The sequence below is a fragment of the Lotus japonicus genome, chromosome 6, assembly GCF_012489685.1.
Source record: "Lotus japonicus ecotype B-129 chromosome 6, LjGifu_v1.2".
NCBI lineage: Eukaryota > Viridiplantae > Streptophyta > Magnoliopsida > Fabales > Fabaceae > Lotus > Lotus japonicus.
The window spans coordinates 2,971,470-2,995,408 of record NC_080046.1 but is presented as its reverse complement, the minus strand read 5'-3'; the positions used below and the strand labels follow the sequence as shown (position 1 = coordinate 2,995,408).

At 40.6% G+C, this 23,939-nt stretch overlaps 3 protein-coding genes and 1 non-coding gene across 4 annotated transcripts; 1 reads left to right on the top strand and 3 right to left on the bottom strand.

Moving 5' to 3' along the window:
• Window positions 1-3,424: 3,424 nt before the first annotated feature.
• On the bottom strand, window positions 3,425-7,261 carry LOC130722518 (uncharacterized). The gene is made up of 2 exons (XM_057573267.1): window positions 6,652-7,261; window positions 3,425-5,603 (listed from the first exon to the last, which is right to left on the bottom strand). Exon 2 carries the CDS (start codon window positions 5,404-5,406, stop codon window positions 3,430-3,432), a length of 1,977 nt encoding a protein of 658 aa, XP_057429250.1. The 5' UTR covers window positions 5,407-5,603; window positions 6,652-7,261; the 3' UTR covers window positions 3,425-3,429.
• Window positions 7,262-8,357: 1,096 nt separating this feature from the next.
• On the top strand, window positions 8,358-10,890 carry LOC130724060 (uncharacterized). The gene is made up of 2 exons (XM_057575230.1): window positions 8,358-8,810; window positions 9,686-10,890. Exon 2 carries the CDS (start codon window positions 9,691-9,693, stop codon window positions 10,726-10,728), a length of 1,038 nt encoding a protein of 345 aa, XP_057431213.1. The 5' UTR covers window positions 8,358-8,810; window positions 9,686-9,690; the 3' UTR covers window positions 10,729-10,890.
• A 1,066-nt stretch (window positions 10,891-11,956) lies between these two features.
• On the bottom strand, window positions 11,957-23,750 carry LOC130722963 (uncharacterized). Its single transcript, XM_057573859.1, has 4 exons — window positions 22,390-23,750; window positions 21,198-22,344; window positions 19,096-21,140; window positions 11,957-12,530 (listed from the first exon to the last, which is right to left on the bottom strand). The coding sequence occupies exons 1-4, from the start codon at window positions 23,748-23,750 to the stop codon at window positions 11,957-11,959; spliced, it is 5,127 nt and encodes a 1,708-aa protein (XP_057429842.1).
• Window positions 14,487-14,593, bottom strand: LOC130727213 (small nucleolar RNA R71). The gene has a single exon (XR_009015239.1). It is a non-coding gene; the product is annotated as a small nucleolar RNA R71 (small nucleolar RNA).
• Window positions 23,751-23,939: the final 189 nt, after the last annotated feature.

The following is a 23,939-nucleotide window of genomic DNA, read 5'->3' as shown; positions in this document are numbered from 1 at the left end:
ACCAAAACAAAAACAAACAACAAAACAAATCAAAATAAACAAGCTCAGCATGTTCTCCCCCCACACTTAAATCAGACATTGTCCGCAATGGATCAATAAGCATAAAGTGAGAATAAGGAAGGAGTGCACCCGAGGAGTCAAGGCGTAGCAGCTTGAAGATAGGAAGGCTCTTCCAGGGAGAGCTCTTCAACAGTTTCCACTTCTGGTGGTAGATTTGCATGAAACAGCTTCAGCCGCTGCCCATTGACCTTAAAAACTTTGTCAGTACCTGCACTTTTAATTTCTACTGCACCATGAGGGAAAACATTAGTAACAACAAAAGGGCCGATCCATTTGGATCGAAGTTTCCCCGCCATAAGCTTAAGGCGGGAATTAAACAGTAAAACTTGTTGGCCCACAGAGAATTCCTTCCTAGAAATCATTTTATCATGGAAGTGCTTAGTTTTCTCTTTATAAATCCTGGAGCTTTCATAAGCCTCTAGTCTCAACTCTTCAAGCTGTTGTAATTGGAGTTTTCGTTCGGTACCTGCTTGTTGCATCTCCAAATTACAACTTTTCACCGCCCAATAAGCACGATGTTCTATCTCTACAGGAAGGTGACAAGCTTTACCAAAAACAAGTCGATAAGGAGACATCCCAATGGGTGTCTTGAAAGCTGTTCTTTGAGCCCAAAGTGCGTCTTCTAGACGGCGGCTCCAGTCCTTCCTGTTTGGTTGCACCATTTTCTCTAACACCTGTTTGATCTCTCTGTTTGAGATCTCAGCTTGCCCATTACTTTGGGGGTGATATGCAGTAGAGACTCGGTGCACAACTCCATACTTCCGGAGCAGAGATTCCATGGTGCGGTTACAGAAATGAGTGCCTTGGTCACTTATGATAGCTCGCGGTATTCCAAACCTGCAAAAAATATTAGACCGGACAAAATCTGCAACAACTCTAGAATCATTAGTCCTAGTGGGGATAGCTTCCACCCACTTTGACACATAATCAACAGCAAGTAAAATGTAGAGGAACCCAAAGGACACAGGAAAGGGACCCATGAAGTCAATTCCCCAAACATCAAAGACCTCACAAAAGAGCATAGGTTGCTGAGGCATTTCACTCTTACGAGTGATGGCTGTACCTGCTATCTGGCACTCTTTACAAGTGCGGTAGGTCTCATAAGCATCTTTAAAAATAGTAGGCCAATAGAAACCAGAATCTAGGACTTTCCTGGCAGTCCTTTGAGGACCAAAATGTCCCCCCACTTCAGATGCATGAGAAAAATTCAAAATAGATTCAATCTCGTAGTCAGGGACACATCTCCTTATCACCTGATCACTACAAAATTTCCAAAGATATGGATCATCCCAAACATAGTACTTGGAATCACTCTTGAGTTTGTTAATCTGTGATCTAGATGCACCTGTAGGAAAAACACCAGCAACAAGATAATTAACAATGTCAGCAAACCAGGGAGTAATTCCATGCACAAGTAAAAGCTGTTCATCAGGAAAGTCATCCTGAATAGGAAAATGATCTTCATCTTTCTCTATCCTGCTTAAATGATCAGCTACTAAGTTCTCAGCTCCACTTTTGTCTTTAATCTCGACATTGAACTCTTGGAGCAACAACATCCACCGAATCAATCGCGGTTTTGCATCAGGCTTCTTCAACAAGTACTTTAAAGCTGCATGGTCAGTAAAAACAACAACCTTGGAACCTAGCAAATATGATTTGAATTTATCAAGAGCAAAAACAATGGCTAGAAGTTCCTTTTCAGTGGTGGTGTAGTTTGACTGTGCAGAATCTAAAGTCCTAGAAGCATAGGAAATAACATGGGCAGATTTGGCAACTCTTTGTGCAAGAATAGCCCCAACAGCATAATTAGAAGCATCACACATGAGTTCAAAGGGTAGGGTCCAGTCAGGGGGCTGAATGATGGGAGAGGAGGTCAATGCTTTCTTCAAGAAGTCAAACGCTTGCTTGCATTTGTCATCAAAGTTGAAAGGGACGTCATTTTTCAACAAGTTTGACAGCGGAAGGGCTATCTTGCTGAAATCCTTAATGAACCGCCTGTAAAAACCTGCATGACCAAGAAAAGAACGAATCTCGCGAATGCAAGAAGGGTAAGGTAATGTAGAAATCACATCAAGCTTAGCAGGATCAACAGAAATTCCTTTTTCAGAAATAATGTGACCAAGAACAATTCCCTGCTCAACCATAAAATGACATTTTTCATAATTTAAAACAAGGTCAGTTTCAATGCATCTCTGTAAAACCAAGCTCAGACTCTTCAAACAATCATCAAAAGAAGAACCATAAACAGTGAAATCATCCATAAAAACTTCCATGCACTTTTCAATAAAATCAGCAAAAATGCTAATCATGCACCTCTGGAAGGTGCCAGGAGCATTGCAGAGACCAAAAGGCATCCTCCTGTAAGCAAAAGTACCAAATGGACAAGTAAAAGTGGTCTTCTCTTGATCTTCCGGTGCAATATGAATCTGAAAGTAACCTGAGAAACCGTCAAGAAAACAGTAATGTGATTTCCCTGCAAGCCTTTCAAGCATTTGGTCAATGAATGGTAAAGGAAAGTGATCCTTTCTAGTAGCCTGATTCAATCTCCTGTAATCAATACAAACTCTCCAACTGTTCTGAACTCTAGTGGGAACAAGTTCATTCTTTTCATTTTTCACCACTGTGAGTCCGGATTTCTTAGGTACAACCTGTACTGGGCTTACCCATTTGCTATCAGAGATAGGGTATATGATACCTGCTTGCAGTAGTTTGGTTACCTCTTTCTTCACAACATCAAGAATCAAAGGATTAAGCCTCCTTTGGGGCTGCCTCACTGTTTTCGCACCATCTTCAAGTAAAATCCGGTGCATGCACATAGAAGGGCTAATTCCTGGGATGTCGGCTAACGTCCAACCAATTGCCTTTCTGTGTTTCTTCAAAACCTGCAAAAGTTTATTTTCCTGCTCTAAATCAAGGTTAGAAGAAATAATAACAGGGAGTTTCTCATCACTCTCCAAATAAGCATATTTCAGATTATCCGGGAGCTGCTTCAGCTCTAAGGATGGGGGCAGCTCGATGGATGGAGTGTTTGGGGAAACTGGGATGTCAAGAGCTTCAACCGCATAAACATCTTCACTATCAAGAACTTCACCTGTAGGTAACATATCACGCTGCAAAACAGTATCAATCTCAGCACAAACAACACAAATGTTAGTGTCAGTACAATCAACACATGAGTAAGTATCATCAAAACCAGATAAGGATGGCCATTCAGCTGAAAATAATTCAGAAAAAGTGTCATCAACCAATTCAGAGATCACTCCAATATGAAAGACAGAATGATCTTCCAAGGGATGTTTCATGGCATCATCAATGTTGAATTTTGCAATAATGTCACCAAACTCCATGGACATGGTTCCATTGTCAACATCAATTTTTTGTTTTTGCTGTTTTCATGAATGGTCTGCCTAAAATGATGGGAGCCCTGCTGGATTTAGTTTCTCCTTCCATGTCTAGAATGTAAAAATCTGCAGGAAAGGTTAATTCATTAACTTGAACAAGAACATCTTCCACCACTCCTTTAGGCCGAGCATTACTCCTGTTTGCCAGCTGGACAATTAAACCTGTATGCTGCAAAGGGCCAGGATGAAGGATGTTATAAATAGAAGTAGGCATAACGTTAATGCCAGCTCCCAAATCAAGCATGCAGTTCTCATATTTATTATCCCCGATGGTACAAGGGATAGCAAAAGTTCCTGGATCTTTCTGTTTCTGTGGCAGGATCTGAGTGAGGGATGAAACATTCTGCTCACTTGTAACCTTTTCAGATGAAGGTTTGGGCTGAATAAAGGCAGAGATATTTCTTCCCAAGCTTATTCTATCACTTCCCTTCAATTTCCTCTTGTTTGTACACAAATCTTTCAGAAACTTTGCATACTTTGGAATCTGCTTAATGACATCAAGAAGCGGAATGTTAACCGCAACTTTCCTGAATACATCTAGAATTTCTTTTTCTTTATCCCCTTCGTCAAACCTTTTATTTTTCTGAATTCTGTTTGGAAAGGGAACTGGTGGTGCATATTTCTCAGGAACATCATCAGTTTCTACCACAGATGAAGAAGGTTCAGATGTTACCTCAGGAATTTTTTTGGTGGCTGTTTCTGCAACTTTACCGGATCTCAGGGTAATTGCACTCACATTAGCAGGACCAGTTGGATTGACAACTGTTTGTGCAGGAAGTTGGCTTGATCCTCTGGACTGCATGGTATTTATTTGAGTAGCAAGCTGTCCAATCTGTGTATTGATGATCTGGATGCTAGAGTCTGTTCTCTGTTGGAACTGGAGATTGTTGACAGCCATTTGTTTGACAATGTCCTCTAAGGAAGGTCCAGATCCAGAGGGTGCAGGAGTAGCCACTCGTTGTGGATTCTGTTGGTGGTTGGACTGTTGGTTTCCATATCTCAGGTTTGAATGGTTCTTCCAACTGGGATGGTATCTGTTTGTTGACAGGTCAGGATTGTTGTAAAGATTTGCTGCATAGGCCTGGGGGATCTCAGCACCTGATTCATTTTGTAAGACAGGACAAATGTCAGTTGGATGCTCAGGAGAAGTACAAATACCACATACCCATTTTGTCTGAGCTGTTCCAGCTGGCTGAGATGTGCCTGCTACCAGTTTCTTCACCAGAGAGGTAAGCTCATCAATTCTGGTTTCTACAGCTTTGTTGGAAGAAACCTGAATTTCATTCACACCCTTGGTTTGGACAGAACTGCTTCGAGTGGTGAACTGTTGGGAGTTGAGAGACACCTTTTCAATCAAGGCCTTGGCAGCAGCTGGGGTTTTATCAACAAGTGCTCCACCACTAGCAGCATCAAGAATGCTTCTATCCATTGGTAACAATCCCTCATAAAAATACTGGATGAGTAATTGTTCACTGATCTGGTGTTGAGGGCAGCTTGCAACTAACTTCTTAAATCTCTCCCAGTATTCAGCTAATGACTCATTTTCCTGCCTAATACCACATATATCTTTTCTGATTGAGGATACTCTGGAGGCAGGGAAATATCTTTCAAGGAACACTCTTTTGAGGGCATTCCAGCTTGTGATGGAGTTTGGCTCAAGGTAATATATCCAGTCTTTTGCTGCACCTTGTAATGAGAATGGAAAGGCTCTGAGCTTGATGTGGTCTTCAGTGATTCCTTCAGGCCTTGATGGTGTAGAGCACACGACCTGGAATTCCTTCAGATGCTTATGAGGATCCTCACCTGCAAGACCATTAAACTTTGGCAACAAGTGTATCAAACCAGATTTTAGTTCAAAAGGTGCCTCAGTACCAGGATATTCAATGCATAAGCCATTATAATTCACATCAGGGGCTGCAAGTTGCCTTAAAGTTTGCTCAGCCATATCAATCAAATTTTCAGGATTAGAATCAATTAAGTGTGGTGAACTATTGCTACCCTGGACTGTTCTATGTTGTTTGTGCAATGTTCTTTCTATCTCAGGATCAAAATCAAAGAGTTTGGAACAAGAAGACCTAGTAGCCAGGGCTAATGTACAGCAATGTAGTAATACAGCAACAATTCAGCAGCACTTCAGCAGCACTACACAATAATACAGAAACAATTACAAAAATGCCAACAATGTCCTTAACAGACAGAGATAAACACAATGAGGGAAAACGATTCAAACAAAATCATAAAAATCTAAAAACTCAAATTTGATCTAATAAGAGGAAATGTGATTTTTGAGAATTTTTTGAAGGTTTTTGGAGACCATGAAAACAGAAAATAAATCATTAAAAATAGTAAACGATGGAATTTGGGAAATGGAGATCAAAGTCCCGCAGTTATTCCATAACAAGGGACTAATGACCGGAGAATTTTTTCACATGAGGTGGTTAAAACAGATCTCCAATCGGACACAATTTTTCCAAAAACCGGCTAACATAAAAATAGCAAAAATCTGACAGCAAACTGACTTGTGGAAGGAAACTATGGCCTAAGCTAGGAACATTAACCCTATGACTCTAAACTTAGTTAACAATAACAAGAGTCCCCGGCAACGGCGCCAATTTGGTCCGCTGTCGCACACGGGTCAAAAACGAGTAAAAACTGTAGTTTAGGGAAGCGACACTCGGTTATCGTATCACAAGGACTCTTATCAATGTTTACTATTATTAGAATCAAGAGTTACAACAAATTTGGGGGGGGTTTATGATTGTTCAGAGAGCATAAAAACAAAGTATAACAGATTAGAAACAGTTATGGAAGCTAGATCAATCTACTGATTCGGTTCCTACTTATCATTGATTGTTAACATGGCAATTCCCTAAGCAGGTTCAATTCCTTTTCAACTATAGCATTGATTTTAACAACCTAAGTGGCTCAACACTAACTGATTCATGTTCTTGTTTGTCAGATAAGTATTGAATTGGAAAACCTAAGCGGCTCAAAACTATCTGATTACAGCACATGCGTTTTAACAAATAAGCTAAGTTAAACGCAATCCAAATATTAAGAACATGCATCAATTGAAATAAATACAATCTTTCCTATAACAACTCAGATTAAGCAAATGAGAAACATACGAAAGATTGCAAAGGAAATGAATTTAAACTGAACATTAACAATCTCAAAGTTGTGATGGAACCTGAATACAGTAGATCAATCTATGAAACTTAGTTCTTCATGGCTTCCATCCTAACTCCTAAGAGTTCTAAGAACATAAACATAATGTGGTACAAAGAGAGAGAGGAGCTGGTTCAGAATGAAAGGAAATATGATTCGAAATGATGCCCTTAATTGATACAAAGATAAACTACTTATAGGCTCCAAAGTTCAGCCAAGTTTCAATTGATTGTCCAACTAAGTGTAGTGCTTGTCCAGCCAAGGATTCCACTCCATGTTTCCATTAAGTTCCAGCCGAAATAGTGCCTTTGCTTGTTGGAAAAATTGCTTGAATTGGCCCATGTGCTGGATGGAATGATGAAAGGAAATTGTGCATGTGCTTGATGGAATGTTGGCTGGAATTGGTTTCTTAATTTATTCGAATCTCAAGTGCTTGTCCAGCCAATATTCCTTCCATTATTCCTACCATGTTTGTTGCCATGTTTGCTGGAAAAGTGCTTGAAAATTCTTGGGGACCATTGGCTTTTATAATTTATTCTGCAAGAACAAGTAGTGTAGGCAAAAATTATTTTAAAGCTCAACTATGAACCAAAGTTAAGAAACATGATAAAAAATTAATCTTAGGTGAGAAAAGCTTTCAACATGTTATCTTACAAAGCAAGAAAGTATGTGCCAAAATGCACTGATCATTAATCTAATTGGATCTGAAGCCCAATTTAATCTGACGTGTCACTAATTGAATCTTGCTCAGCATTTCCAAGTGGAATTTTTTTTTAAAGGCGTAATCAAGGTTTACTGAATAAGAAGAAGGGAAGTCATAAGATTTCTTAGGCAATGTTCTCTTCAATCCTAATTGTTATTAATAATTCATGACTATTCTAATTCATGACCAGAAGTGGCTGTGGGTTCCTGGAAATGTTCATCATCTTTTTTTTTTTTTTGTTAAGCCAAAAATATATTGAAATGAAGTACAAGGATGTTCCGGTATGGAATCGTCGTCCGGGCTAAGCAAAACGAGAGCAAACAAAGTAAAGAGTAAACTATGAAAAATGCGTCAAATGTCAGGTCCCCCTACCGCTTGGGTGGTGCCTTTATTTATATCATGGGTTTTTTGCCCGGATGGACCATGGGTGACCCGACCCATTGAGTACAAATGCTGGTTAGCCCAATAATAATACAACTGGTTCGCCCCTATCAGACCACAAGCCCACAAAACACTGAGACTTAAAGGTAAGGCGAAAGTGTCTTATGTAAGCCCACAATGACTCAATGATAAAATGATATGGGCACGCAGGCTCCAATAAGAGTATAAAGGACTGTAAACAACCAGTGCAATAAACGTAAACAATTAAATTGGCGAATCTCCTTCTCTGTTCCACCTGCAAATAAATGGTTCGCCCAAACAACAAAATAGGCTAATCTAATTAGCATGCAAAAATCAATAATATCACAAATTTTAACCTTTCTTTCCTCTCTCCCACGTGTTCCTGACCAACATGTCATTTCATTCGTCCTATACACACTGTGCATCACGCGGCATTTCAGATCATCATTACATGCCTTAACTATTGTACCATATTCACACACAACAGATGCACCTCGGAACTTACAAAAATATTTAATCCTGACACAATAATATTTGTTCTCTCATCATTGCTCTTTACTATATATTTAAAACTCACCAATCAAAATGAAGAAAAAGCACTGAAGCAACACGGCCTGAAGTTAAACATCACATCCTCTGTTTCACCATTAGATGCCATTAAAACTCTCTTCATCAAACGTTCCTTCTTCCGGACCAATATACCCCTTCAAATTCAAACCTTCTAACAATGCCGGACCAACATGTCCTCTCAATTCAAATTTCCCCAACAGTCACCTACTTTCGCAGATTACACTCTTCAGACCAAAACGTCACTTCCCTCCAATCGTCAGATCGTACGTTTCAAACGCACGCGTGAAACCACGCGTCCACTCACCCTTTAACACACCCTTTCAACTTCACCCTTTCAACCTCATTTCTTCTCTATATAAATCCTCCTACTTTCACTTTACCCTCACTCATTTCTTCTCTTCACCAAATACCAAAGTTCTAACATTGCTAATTCCTTGCATTGAGTACTCCGGCCTTGCCTTCGAGAGCTTCCGTTCCAAAATTTACTCCGATCAGACTTCTCTAAGGTAACTCTCCTCTCCCCTATTCTTTCTGGAATTTTACATCTCCTATTACATTTAATTCTTGCATTCAACCTTATAAGAACATTCTACAATTTTATCCCAAAAATCTGTAACTTTGACAACCCAGAAACTTAAACCTAAATCAGTAATGACCTTAATAACCAATTACAACTTTCGGGCTGATAAACAAGATGTATATTTAGACATTATACCCTGTGACCCAGATGAACCCTGTTGTTTTGGCCAACAAGATGTTAATGGAAAAAACCACACTTATTTCTTTGAGAATATATTTGCTGATTTGTATTGTACACTTCCCCTTTCTGACTTTACATGTGCCGTCCTAACCTTGCTAAATGTTGCGCCCACACAACTCCATTGTAATAGTTGGGCGTACATTAGGGCCTTTGAATTGCTCTGCATCACTTTAAGGATAGAGCCCACTCCGAATAAATTTTTCTACTTTTTTGAAACCTGTGGGCGAAGCGTTAAAGGAGAATACCTATCACTTTCTACCGCCCGGGGAAGGGGTTTGTTTTCCCTTTATCGCAGTCATTACAAACACTTTAAGGGAAAGTTTTTTAAATTGAAAGAGACCGAGAGGTGTAAGGATGTTTTTTACTTTGATGACGGGAGCCCAAAATTTCCTTTCTATTGGACTAACCACTATGAGGTGATACACAAAGTCTCTGAAGACGCTCTGACCTCTGATGAATTGGTGGATTGCCAATTCTTATCCACCATTGAACTAAACCTCAAAGAATTCATGGATGCCTATTTAAAAAAGAATCTGGGTGCTTATATAGGTAAAATCGCCTTCTACTTTAATTTAGAAATATATATATTTCATTGGTTCTAACACCTTCTCTCAATTGCAGACAGAATGACGCGCCTTTCCGATGAAGAACTCCTCCGATTTCGCCGTGAACAACAAGCGGCGAGGGAAAAAAGAAACGCGTCCAAAACTCTTACGGAAGGAGATGCTAGTCATTCAGAAACTGAATCGAACCGCCCACAGAAGAAGAAAAGAAAAGTTCCCACTCCTGAGTCCAACAAAGGTAAGAGCACTAGCCAACCTTCCATGGAAAAATTTGTGAAGAAAAACAACCCTCCTCCTGCTGGCAATAAAGGCGGATCTTCCAGTGCTCCGCCCCCTTCCTGGAAGAATTTGCTCAAGGATTTTGAAGAATTGACCTCTGAAGAGGTCACATCATTATGGGATTCCCAGATTGACTTCAATACACTCGTGGAAACCAACTTAGTCTTTGAGGCGGACCGCGACAAAATCAGGAAGATCGGGCTTACTGAGGCTTGTCAAGCCCTGATAACCAAAGGTTTGGAAATTGCTGCTATTTCCAAGATGATTGACTTGGAATCTGCTGGATTTGACGGAATTTCTTCCGCCCAACAACTCGAAGAGAAGGAAAAAGAAATTGCTAAACTGAAGGCCACCATGAAGTTGCTGGACAATGCTAACAAGGTCAACGAGAAAAAGGTGCTGGACTTAACATCTGAAAGTGTGAATTTAAAGAAGAAGATTGAAGAAATGAACACTGCCGCGCAGTCCAAGGATGAGGAAATCAAAAAGTATCAAGCGGAAATTGCAGAATTGACTTCCGCTAATGCTGAATTGAAGGATGAAAACTCAAAGTTACACTTTGAGAATTCTGAACTTAAAAATTCTGTTCTTGACCAATTTGAAGCCGGATTTGCTAAGGCTAAAGAACAAATTCTTTTCCTGAATCCCACCATACCTATCAATCTTGCCGGTTCCGATCCTTATGCGAGGGTTGTTGATGGCAAATTGATCAGCCCAGACAACGATGAAGAGGAAGAAGAAGAAGAAGATAATGGAAATGGGGAAGAAAAGAATGAAGATACCAACCCCCCAAGGAAAGAAGGCGAAGGCGAAACAGCTTAGATTAAATTTTAAGTATTTTAAGTATTTTAGTATCTCCGTGTCCTAGTATTTAAGTTTTTCTAAGTTTTTCTACTATGTTCTTGTATTTTCCATTTAGTGTTTTATGTTGAAAATCACAACCATCTATGTCATACTCCGCTTGCTGATTAATGAAGAATGTTCCTGATTTTGTTATCTTATTGTCTTTACCTTCTAACTTGATGCGTTTTGATCAACTACAAATCCAAACTTCTACTTTAACCCTCGCCCCAACAGAGCATTGTGCCCACTAACTCTTGTTTCACTAAAAATCAAAACGTGCCAAACTTAAGATTTTTCTATAAATTCTATGACCATATTCACTTTTGTAGTTGTGCTTTTCAGAATTATCATTCTAACATACAAGCACATGAAAACGTAGAATATTCTAAGTTAAATCAATATAACTTTACTCTTCAGAATCAATATTAAATCAACAGTAAGATGGCGCACTAACCTTTGCTTCTGCACTTGTTTTGACTTCGAGTTTCTTACTCAATCTACTGTTGACTGGAAAGTTGTATAACTCTCCATAAGGCAGTAAATCGTTTGATTTACTTCGCCCTTTACATTATTCATGTATAGTGAGAAATTGCCTAAGCAAATTTATGGAATTTCTAGAGAAATTCCAAATAATCAACTTCTATTGGAATCATAAGGCCTTTGTAAATATAACTTAGTCAAAATTTTTCATTTGAACTTAGTTAAGTGTTGAATCGAAAATTTCCATTTTGATTCAATCATTTTGCTTGCGTGGAGACTTGTGCTTAATTTGGACAAGCTTAATCCAACTTAAGGCTGTGCTAATGAATTCGTGGTCAAATGCTCTAGTTTTAAGAGTCTTACTCTTTCTCAATTGTCTGGCGTCGCCCAATTGATAGACCTAAGTTGATTTGTTTCCAATCAAGAAAACAAAGAATTAAAAATGTTGCACACATGAACATTTTTAAAGGTTATGCCTCGTTAAAAACTCTCCCGCCTGGGGTAGAGAAAAGAGTGCATACCTGTTATTCATTAATGTGTGATGCCTCGTTAAAAACTCTCCCGCCTGGGGTAGAGAAAAGAGTGCATCCCACTAAGTCTTACACATGACAGAGTCTTTAAACAACACACTGAAACAAACACGGTGACGAAACAAACACAACCACGAACAGAACACAACAACACAAACTGAAACAACACATAAACAGTACTGAACACAAATGGCGAATCAGCTGTAATAATAACGGAGGTGTTGTGCATTCCATGCCCTTGGAATCCTTCGCCCAGATAACTCCTCCAAATGATAAGCCCCTTGACCAAGCTCTCTGAGAATCCTGTAAGGTCTTTCCCAATTCGGCGAAAGCTTTGAATCATCAGGACCTTTAGCCTTTCGACGCAGCACCAAATCTCCAACATTCATTTGCCTCGGAACAACTCTTGAATTGTATCGCCGCTCAGACCTCTGCTTTACAAATGCCTGCCTCAGGCGAACCTTTTCTTGCACTTCCTCTGCCAAATTGAGATCAACTAATCTGTTCATATCATTCTGATCTTCACTGTAAGTCGCCACCCTGAAAGTTACATCTTGTAGTTCCACTGGAATCATAGCATTTATCCCATAAGTTAACTTGAAAGGTGATTCGCCAGTAGTGGATTGAGGAGTAGTATTGTAAGCCCAAATTACTGTAATCAATTCCTCAGCCCACAAGCCTTTAGCTTCACCCAAACGCTTCTTAACTCCATTGAGAATGACCTTATTTGCTGACTCCACCTGACCATTTGTCTGAGGATGCTTGATGACCCTATTTTAGTAGTATTTTTAGGGTCATTTCTTTGTGTGTTTTGAGTCTTTTTGTTGAGTCTCATGTAGTGTTTCATGCATTCTCATGCATTTTTATATTTTCTTTAGTCTTTATTTGGCTTTGGTAATTTAGTAGTTTTATAGGGAGTTTTCTTGCATTTTGAGTAAAGTTTAGGACTTGCATGGTTTTATTGTGTTAATTGAAGGATCTCATGTGCTAATAAGCTCTTTGAGCTTCTAGAATTTTCCTTGGCTTGTTGGTTAAGTTTCAGATCAGGAACTGAAGAAGGAAGAAGGCCAATAAGCATGGAATTGATGGAAAACTTAAAGAGGATTGAAAATAGGAGTTTCAGAAGCCAAAAAGCCCTTTTCAAGCGAGCTCAAGCGCCTAGGCGCTGGGGGATGGGCGCCTAGGCGCCAATTGGTCCAGAGAGCATGTTTTTTAAGTGCAATTGGCGCTCAGGCGCTCTGAATTGGCGCCTGAGCGCCCAGACTCGACCTGTTAGCCTTTAAATAGGCTTTTTGCCATTTCTTGTGTAACTTTTGTCATTTATATACATTCCTAAATAAGTTAGAAGTAGGGTTAGGCTCTGGAGCTTGAGGAGAAGCATTCTCCAAGTCCATGTTCCAGGTTTTATCCTTCTTTTCTTGTATGGATTCTATAGCCATGCTTGGCTAAAACCCATTTTGCTTTGGGTTCTTTGTAAGACTTTGAATGTTTTAGCTATCAATCCTTTTCTATTCATGATGTTCTGAGTAAACCCTTGAATCTCACTTCTATGCTTTATCTTTCAAGCTTGAATGCATGCTAGCTTCTTACTTTTCTATAATCATAACGATAGTTTGTTATAGAATTGGGACTTGTTGTGAGATTACTCCTTCTATACTTGCTGCTAGGATAGAGGAAGGGTTGGGGTTTGTTGGCCTGATTTGTATGCTTAGTGCTTCTAGAAAATGTTTAGGTTGTCAAGGAATTGAATCTATCTTTTGATTAGAAAGAGTTTTCTTTACGAGGCATCGATAGATGACTATCTAGGCTAGAACATCAAGGAGAGACTCAGGATTAATTGAATAGGAAGGTTTGCTAAAACTGAATTTGTTGAGCAAGAACCCAAGGCAATCTCATCTCTGAATTTCAATCGCTTTATTACTTGATCACTTGTCTTTTTACAAACTCAAGAAACAACCAATCATTAAAACTGAATTTTATTTGCTTTCCAACCTTGAACTTGATTCTTAAACCGAATTCGCATTCCAATTCCCTGTGGTTCGATAAATTAAAACCGGGTAGATTCTGTGCACTTGCAGATTGACCAACAAGTTTTTGGCGCCGTTGCCGGGGAATTGTTTGTGGTTTTTGGTTTAAGTTTTTAGTTTTTGGTTTTATTTTTTTTTTTGTTTTGTTTTTATCTTTGTCTAGAATTGGTGCTACTAATCTTTCTTTGTTTGAGTGTCACACTTTCAGGTTGCTCTCGAGAGAGACACCGTCATGGGTGGCCATATGACGGAGGAGGAGATGCAAGCCCATATCGAGGCAAGAATCCAAGAGGGGATCACCCTCCGATTATGTGAACAAGAAGTTGAGAATGCCAACCGGTCTCTTCGGGAACTCACTTCGGCTACCATGAGTTATGACTATCCCGGGAGCATTGTCTTTCCCGAGGGAGTGAGAAACTTTAAGTTGAGACCGGCATTCATCAACTTGGTGAGCCAAAACCAATATGGTGGAGGTACTTTGGAAGATCCACATGCTCACATGGAGAGGTTCATCCGAAATTGCAACACTTACCGTGTAAACAATGTTCCGACGGATGCAATTCGGTTGAGCTTGTTTCCATTTTCTTTGAAGGATGCAGCGGAGGAATGGCTGAATTCACAACCTCAAGGGAGTATCACTACTTGGGAAGACTTAGCGGAAAAGTTCACAACAAGGTTTTTCCCAAGAGCCCTTTTGAGGAAATTGAAAAAAGACATCATGAATTTTGTGCAACCCACTGAAGAAAATCTCTATGAAGCTTGGGAGCGCTTCAAGAAGCTCTTGAGGAAATGCCCTCAACACAATCTTACCCAAGCTGAATTGGTTGCAACATTTTATGATGGTCTACAATACTCTTGGAGGTTTGGCCTAGATGCGGCTTCAAATGGGGAGTTCGATGCTCTTCCCCCACAAGCGGGATATGACTTAATAGAAAAGATGGCAGCGAGAGCCATGAACTCTGAAAATGATCGCCAAACCCGAAGGAGTAAGTTTGAAGTGGAAGCTTATGACAAGCTCTTGGCCTCCAACAAGCAACTCACCGAACAAGTGGCGGAGATTCGAATGCATATTAAGGAGACCAAGGCTATTGGTGCAAGAATGACTTGTGTGGAGTGCAAGTCTTGTGGTGGACCTCATGTTAGTAACTTGTGTACTGTCAATGCTGAGAGCAATGAAGCCAAAGCTATAGCTCCATCCTTAAATCATGAACCTCTTGTCCAAACACAAGTTGTTGGAAAGGTGAATTGCAAGAGGAGTTTAGAGGAGCTATTGGAGAGTTGCATCAACCGCATGAACAACAACCATAAGAACCAAGAGGCGGCTATCAAGAACTTGGAGAACCAACTTGGCCAGCTAGCCAAGCAAATGGCCGAGATACCTCAAGGTAAGTTTTCTCCCGATTCTTTAATTTTGTCTAAACAAGAGAATTTTGCTGTTGTTACCACTAGGAGTGGGAGAGTGTTACACGAGTCAAAAAAACAAGATGAGGGAGAGAAAAATGAGAAAGTACAGGAAGAATATGAGGGTGCTACGGAGAAGAGAGTGAGTGAACATGTGAAAGCTAGAGTTGTGAGCACTCCTTCTCCTGAACTTAGTAAGATTCCATTCCCCAAGGCTTTGGTCAAGAAAAATCTGGATAAACAGTTTTCTAAGTTTTTGGAAGTTTTTAAGAAACTCCACATCAATATTCCTTTTTCTGAAGCCTTGGAGCAAATGCCTATCTATGCTAAGTTCATGAAGGACATTTTAAATAAGAGAAGGAAGTTGAGTGAGGTTGATGAAACTATTATGATGACCGAGGAGTGTAGTGCCATTTTGCAAAGGAAAATGCCTAAGAAGAGAAGGGATCCCGGGAGTTTTACTATCCCAGTGGAGATTGAGGGGTTAACTGTTGTTGAAGCCTTGTGTGATTTGGGAGCGAGCATCAACTTGATGCCGCTTAGCATGTTTAGAAGGCTGAACTTAGGAGAGGTCACCCCGACCATGCTTTTCTTACAAATGGCGGACCGATCCCTAAAAACACCTTATGGGATCATTGAAGATGTGATGGTTAAGGTTGATAAGTATGTGTTCCCAGTTGATTTTGTGGTGCTAGACATGGAGGAGGATGCAAAGATTCCTCTCATTCTAGGCCGACCTTTCTTAGCCACTGGTAGGGCTAAAATTGATGTTGATAAGGGTCAGCTCATTCTCAGAGTTGGTGAGGACAAGGTAAGATTTTCGGTTTTCAATCCTAATTTGCAAACTAACATTAATGATGGTTTTGTTTGTGATATGATCAAAAGCTTGTCCAGGTCTTCAAAGGAGACCCCCAAGGTAAGTGAAAAAGATGTTGAGCTTAATAAAGCTCTCATCAAGCTTGTTAGTGAAAACGAGTATGGGGGGTCTAAAGATGAGAATTTCCAAGCCCACACGGTCCGATTCACTCAAGCTAGTCACCTTGTAAAGATGGAAGGTGTGACTAGTGATGAGCTCATGATTAAGCTCTTCCCTCACTCCTTGAAAGGGGGAGCAAGGATTTGGTATGATGGTTTAGATGATACCCTCTATTGGGAGGAGTTTTTCCAAAAGTTTTGTGCAAGGTTCCTACCTTGCTCATGTGGTAAGAAGATTGATGGTAAGGAATTTCCTTCCTAACACCAAAGGAAGGAGAGTCCACCTAGGACTATAACTTAGGGCTTCTTGGGAGACAACCCAAGTCTTGTTTTATTTCGCTTGTTGGTTTGTTGCATTTTGCAGGGAATGAGAGCATGGATTTTGGAGTAGGAGGTGTGTCTAAGGCCTCCATGGTAACTTGTAAAGGAGGTCGACTATTTCCCTTAGTTTACCTCATGTATTTTTGCATATTTTTCTTTTGTAGCTTTTATTTTTCTTTTATTCATGCATTGTTTTGTTAGAGTCGTTTTTGGGTCTTTACATCCCTATACTCGCATGTTTTTGCCCGTAGTTATGCTCTCGTACTAGTGCTGTTTTCGAAAATGCTTTTGTGAATACTTGTTGTTGTTTTTGGGGATGAGTGATTGCATGTTGGGGAAGAGTGGAGGAGACTTCGGTCTTCCGAATGTTTCTTGAGAAAGGAGTCGAGGTGAGTCCATTAAGGGTCTATCTTTGACCCTTCACCATAAAATGTCCCTGGAGGATCCTGACTCACTTGCAATTCTTGGTTCTGCGTTGATTTCGCTCGTAGCATGCTTAGTGATTCGTGCTTTATTCTTGAGACTTGTAGGATTTCTTGAGATTCCGAATTCATTGTTTGAACATTGTCTTTAGTTGTCCCATTTGAGCCTTATTGGAGAATTTGTTGTAGCCAAGTTTTTGGGACGGATGTTTGGTTGGAATATTGGGGAGTGATGGTCCTTGTTGTGTTGTTTGGAGCTGGAAAAATGAGAAATAGACCCTTGCCCCAAAAAGGAAAAAAAAACAGTAAAAAAAAGAAAGAAAAAGAACTCCTAACCAAGAGTTGGAGTTGGAAAAAAGGAAAAAAAGTTTGAAAAGTTGGGTGCAAGAGACTTGTAAAAGAAGTGTGTTGTAAGCTCCGGGGTTATTCGAAGAGGACCACACTCAATGTGCTTGAAAGCCTAATTTTCCCTTAGGGACCAACCACCATCATGGTTTACCTAGCCAATGTTTCAACCCTTTTGGAAGTCTCTTTGAATGTTTGCATGCTTAATCTTTGTTGCTATGGAGTGAATGACATTCAGGACCTATGAACTTGTTTGTGCGCTCAGTGCACTAAATGAACATCTCATCCTAGGATTCTTAGTTCTATATGTTTCTCATGAATGGACTCTACACTCTTCTCTTTTCAAAAGATGCATGAAGTAGGTTGTTGGGTCTTTCTCTTGGAACTAGCTGTGATTACTTTGTCCCCCTGTTTTTGTGAGGTATTCCTTGTGAGAGCACTTGTTTGGGAGCATTTCTTGCGCTTGAGGGCAAGCGAGTGTTTTTTACGCTCGAGGACGAGCTGTCGTTGAGTATAGTGGTGTGATGACCCTATTTTAGTAGTGTTTTTAGGGTCATTTCTTTGTGTGTTTTGAGTCTTTTTTGTTGAGTCTCATGTAGTGTTTCATGCATTCTCATGCATTTTTATATTTTCTTTAGTCTTTATTTGGCTTTGGTAATTTAGTAGTTTTATAGGGAGTTTTCTTGCATTTTGAGTAAAGTTTAGGACTTGCATGGTTTTATTGTGTTAATTGAAGGATCTCATGTGCTAATAAGCTCTTTGAGCTTCTAGAATTTTCCTTGGCTTGTTGGTTAAGTTTCAGATCAGGAACTGAAGAAGGAAGAAGGCCAATAAGCATGGAATTGATGGAAAACTTAAAGAGGATTGAAAATAGGAGTTTCAGAAGCCAAAAAGCCCTTTTCAAGCGAGCTCAAGCGCCTAGGCGCTGGGGGATGGGCGCCTAGGCGCCAATTGGTCCAGAGAGCATGTTTTTTAAGTACAATTGGCGCTCAGGCGCTCTGAATTGGCGCCTGAGCGCCCAGACTCGACCTGTTAGCCTTTAAATAGGCTTTTTGCCATTTCTTGTGTAACTTTTGTCATTTATATACATTCCTAAATAAGTTAGAAGTAGGGTTAGGCTCTGGAGCTTGAGGAGAAGCATTCTCCAAGTCCATGTTCCAGGTTTTATCCTTCTTTTCTTGTATGGATTCTATAGCCATGCTTGGCTAAAACCCATTTTGCTTTGGGTTCTTTGTAAGACTTTGAATGTTTTAGCTATCAATCCTTTTCTATTCATGATGTTCTGAGTAAACCCTTGAATCTCACTTCTATGCTTTATCTTTCAAGCTTGAATGCATGCTAGCTTCTTACTTTTCTATAATCATAACGATAGTTTGTTATAGAATTGGGACTTGTTGTGAGATTACTCCTTCTATACTTGCTGCTAGGAATAGAGGAAGGGTTGGGGTTTGTTGGCCTGATTTGTATGCTTAGTGCTTCTAGCAAATGTTTAGGTTGTCAAGGAATTGAATCTATCTTTTGATTAGAAAGAGTTTTCTTTACGAGGCATCGATAGATGACTATCTAGGCTACAACATCAAGGAGAGACTCAGGATTAATTGAATAGGAAGGTTTGCTAAAACTGAATTTTTTGAGCAAGAACCCAAGGCAATCTCATCTCTGAATTTCAATCGCTTTATTACTTGATCACTTGTCTTTTTACAAACTCAAGAAACAACCAATCATTAAAACTGAATTTTATTTGCTTTCCAACCTTGAACTTGATTCTTAAACCGAATTCGCATTCCAATTCCCTGTGGTTCGATAAATTAAAACCGGGTAGATTCTGTGCACTTGCAGATTGACCAACAATGCTCCACTGAGGCGAAGCGCATTTCTATTCCCATTTCCGCACAAAAATTCTTCACTGTTCTGCTAGTGAACTGTGTTCCATTATCAGAGACGATAGTAGCTGGTACGCCAAACCTGCAGATCAATTTTCTCCAATAGAACTTCTTCACTTTTTCCGCTGTAATCTTTGCCATTGATTCCGCCTCTATCCATTTAGTAAAGTAATCTATCGCAACCAAAACGAATCTAATCTGAGAACCTGCTGGAGTAAATGGTCCCAATATGTTCACTCCCCACATTGCAAACGGCCATGAAGAACTCATTGAGCTGAGAGTTTCAGGTGGCGCACGATGTAAGTCTGCGTATATCTGGCATTTTTCACACTTTTTCACATAGTCCATGCAGTCTCCCCTCAACGTTGGCCAATAGAATCCAGCTCTGAGTACCTTCGCCGCCAAAGATCTGCCTCCAACATGACTTGCACAAACACCTTCATGCACTTCAAACATGATTCTTTCTGCTTCATCTTTATTCACACACCTCAACAAAGGGACTCCAATCCCCCTTCTATATAACTGATCTCCCAACAGCGTATAGTGGCTTGCTTCACGAACCTGGTCCTTAGAAAATTTCAGCAAATCAGGACCCTCTGCTTCCAAACAAATCTTGATACGCCCTATCCAATCTGAATCTGCTACAGTCAACACCATCATTGCTTCATCCTCTTCGATACTTGGGCTATTCAAAACTTCCTGGATGACAGACTTATTGTTTCCTGGTTTTTTAGTGCTTGCTAACTTGGACAGAATATCCGCCCTTGTATTTTCCTCCCTTGGAACATAATTGACTTGCACCTTGCCTATCTGCTTTATCAACCCTTGAGCCTTCAATAAATACTTTGCCAGTTGAACGTCTTTTGCCTGGTATTCGCCTTGAATTTGCCTGGAAACAATCTGAGAATCGGTTTTAATCATTATGCTCTTGACACCCATTTCAATCGCCAGCTTCAAACCAGCAATTATCGCTTCGTATTCTGCTTGATTGTTACTTGCTTTGAAATCAAACTTGAGTGATTGTTCCACAGTCACGCCCCCTGGTCCCTCCAGAATTATTCCAGCTCCGCTTCCCTTGATATTAGATGAACCATCTACAGACAGGCTCCACTCGCCAATGTCACTTATTTGCTCGCCAGAAGACATTTCATTTACGAAATCCACCAATACCTGTGCTTTAACTAGACCCTTCCTTTCAAAGGTGATCCCAAATTCTGACAATTCAACAGCCCAGGAGACCATCCTTCCAGCTAAATCAGGTTTTTGTAAAACTTGGCGAAGTGGCAAATCAGTCTTCACCACTATTGGAAAGCCTTGAAAATAAGGTCTTAACTTCCTGGCGGAGATAATTAAAGCTAGAGCAGCCTTTTCAATTTTTTGATATCTAACCTCAGCTCCTTGAAGGGCGTGGCTCACAAAATAGATGATCCTCAAATCATCTTTATTTTCTTGCAACAAAACTGTACTAACTGCATTGTCAGATATAGCAATAAACATGGACAGTGAAATACCTGGAATTGGCTTAGCCAATATTGGCGGGCTGGACAAATGATCCTTTAAGCTTTTGAACGCCTTCTCACAATCTTCAGTCCACTGAAAAGCTTTGTTCTTCCTGAGACATTGAAAGAATGGTGCCGATTTTTCCCCGGAACATGGAAGAAATCTGGACAAAGCTGTTATCCTCCCTGTTAGTTTCTGCACATCCTTGACTGAAGTTGGACTTTGCATGTTCAATATTGCCTTGCACTTATCAGGATTCGCATCGATTCCTCTCTTTGTAATCATAAAACCCAGGAATTTTCCACTCTGAATCCCAAATGAACATTTTTCCGGATTTAGCCTCATATTATGCTTCCTTAATTTGCCAAAAGCCTCTTTCAAATCAAAACAATGTGCTTTCATTTCATCTGACTTCACTACCATGTCATCCACATAAATCTCCATGTTACGCCCCACTTGCTTATCAAACACTTTATCCATCAACCTCTGGTATGTTGCACCTGCATTCTTCAGCCCAAATGGCATAGTTTGGTAACAATAATTCGCCTGATTAGTCATGAAAACTGTCTTTTCTTCATCTGGCTGATACATTCTTATCTGATGATAGCCTGAATATGCATCCATGAGACTAAGCATTCCAAATCCTGACGCCCTATCCACAAGCTTATCAATATTTGGTAGAGGATATGAATCCTTGGGACAATGTTTGTTCAAATCAGTATAATCTGTGCACATCCGCCACTTGTCATTTGCCTTCTTTACCATCACAACATTCGCCAGCCATGTTGGATACTTGACTTCCCTGATGAATCCAGCTTCTAGTAATTTATTGGTTTCCACCTTAACTGCTACTGACTTTTCTTCGCCCATCTTTCGCTTGAACTGAACGACAGGTTTCGCCCCGGGATTTAAAGCCAATTTGTGACATATAAATTCCGGATCGATTCCCGGAAGGTCCTTTGCACTCCATGCGAATAAATCCATATTCTCAGCTAATATCTTGGTCAACTTGTCCTCCTGACTTGAAGTTAAATTGACACCAACTTTCAGGCTGCGCTCACCAATTTGAATCGCCTTAGTTGCTTCCTCTGATGTCATCTTGTGTTCCACGAATCCGTCACGAGGATCCAAAACTATGTCAGCCTGATCAACATTCACCTCATAAACTCTGTGTCCTTCTTTCACTGCCTTCTTTCCCATATGTCCATACTGTTTAAAGCTTTCTGAATAACACTTCCTGGCAACCACTTGATCAGCCTTTAAAATTCCAACTCCTCCTTTGCTCAACGGGTACTTGGCTGTTAAATGTCGAGTGGAAATGATCGCCCCCAATCTGTTCAATGAAGGCCTTCCGATGAGTACATTGTAAGGCGAAGTACACTTTACTACCAAAAACTTGATAGCAAATGTTTCCGCATTCTTCCCTTCTCCAAAGACAGTCTTCAACTCTACATAACCTCGAACAAATACTTTCTCTCCAGAGAAGCCCACCAAAGAGCCATCATAAGGCAACAGGTCAGATTCGGTTAGCCCCAATTTCTCAAAGGCATCACCATATATCAGGTCCGCCGAGCTTCCTTGATCCAGAAGTACCCTCTCAATTTCGTAATCAGCTATCCTCAGCATCACCACAATTGGGTCGTCTTCATGAGGCTGGACTCCCTCAAAATCTCGCACAGTAAAAGTTATGTCGGGTTGGTTGGTTGCCCAACTTCCCCAATCGTTAGAATACACAGCATTAATGGAATGAACATACCTCTTACGAGCTGAATTAGTTGTTCCGCCACCACGAAATCCACCAAAGATCGAATGGATTCGCCCCTTCGCTTTTCCTTCGGTCTGCTTATTCTGCTCTTCATTATCAATTTCCTTTCCCTTGTCATCACGCTTTGTTGAAGTCTCCGCCTCATCTGAATTGTTTCGCCCAGCTAAGTGTGACATGTGTCCAGCCTTTATTAACTTTTCAATCTCCTTGCGCAAAGTAAAGCAATCGTCAGTGTCATGTCCTGAAATCCTATGATATTCACACCACTTTCTCTTATCCACGTTATTGCCTGTTGGTTGTTTTGGTTGCCGGGGGAAACGGATTACATTCGCCTCCAAACACGTGTGCAAAGCCTCAGTCAAATTAACCGTCAAAGGCATTGCACGATCATTTTGATTGCGAGTCCACGTCATCGAATGCCCGTATCCACGATTCCCATACGGTTGTGCACGATATTTAAACTGAGAGCGGTTATCATAGCGGTTTCTGTAGTTGTGTCCTTTGTCCCCACGTTCAGCCGAACCTCTTGAACGCTGATCAGTAACCGCTCCCTTCTTCGCCTCAAACTGCTGTTGCTGCCCTGCGTACGCCGTGTTTGGGCGGTTCTTCTTGACCTGATCACTTTGCTCCTCCCTGATGAAACCTTGAACTCGAACACGCAATTGTGCCATCGTCTCAACCTGCTTCCTGCTTAAATTAATGTTCAGACTTCCAGGCCTCAGCCCTAACTCAAACGCTGCAATGCAAATTTCCGGCATTTTGTCTTCCAAGTGAACAGACAATTGATTGAATCGCCCCATATATGACTGTAACGTTTCATTGGGGCCCTGACGAACATTAAACAATGTCGCCGGAGTAACCTTCTGGGCGCGGCTGGTTGAAAACTGGGACAAAAACTTTGCAGACAACTCCGTGAAATTCACAATTGAGCGCGATGGTAAAGTGGTGAACCAAATCATAGCCGATTTCTTGAAAGTTGATGGAAGCATCTTGCACTTGAGTGCATCTGATGCCCCCACAATGACCATCTTCGTGTTGAAGTACACCAGATGATCCTTGGGATCAGTATCCCCATAGTATGAATCCAAGACGAGCGTCTTCAAATTGTCTGGGACGGTAGTGTTGGCGATTTCCTCTGTGAAAGGTTGGAAATCTACTACCGTCTCTGCCATTCGTCGATCGCCCTCGCGTAGCCCGTGTGTTTGATTGAGATCAGTAAGTTGATTCTGAAGTTGTTGATTGTGTTGCCGGAGATCATTAAGATCATCCATGATCCGTTGCAGAACGTCAGAAGAAACACCATCAGGAGGATTGTGATTCCTCTCTCCGTTCGCCCCAGATCGTGTAACCATCGTTTCCGGGAATGAAGCCAAGGATGAGTTTCCTTCGGCCCCACGGTGGGCGCCAATGTTCCGGTATGGAATCTTTGTCCGGGCTAAGCAAAACGAGAGCAAACAAAGTAAAGAGTAAACTATGAAAAATGCGTCAAATGTCAGGTCCCCCTACCGCTTGGGTGGTGCCTTTATTTATATCATGGGTTT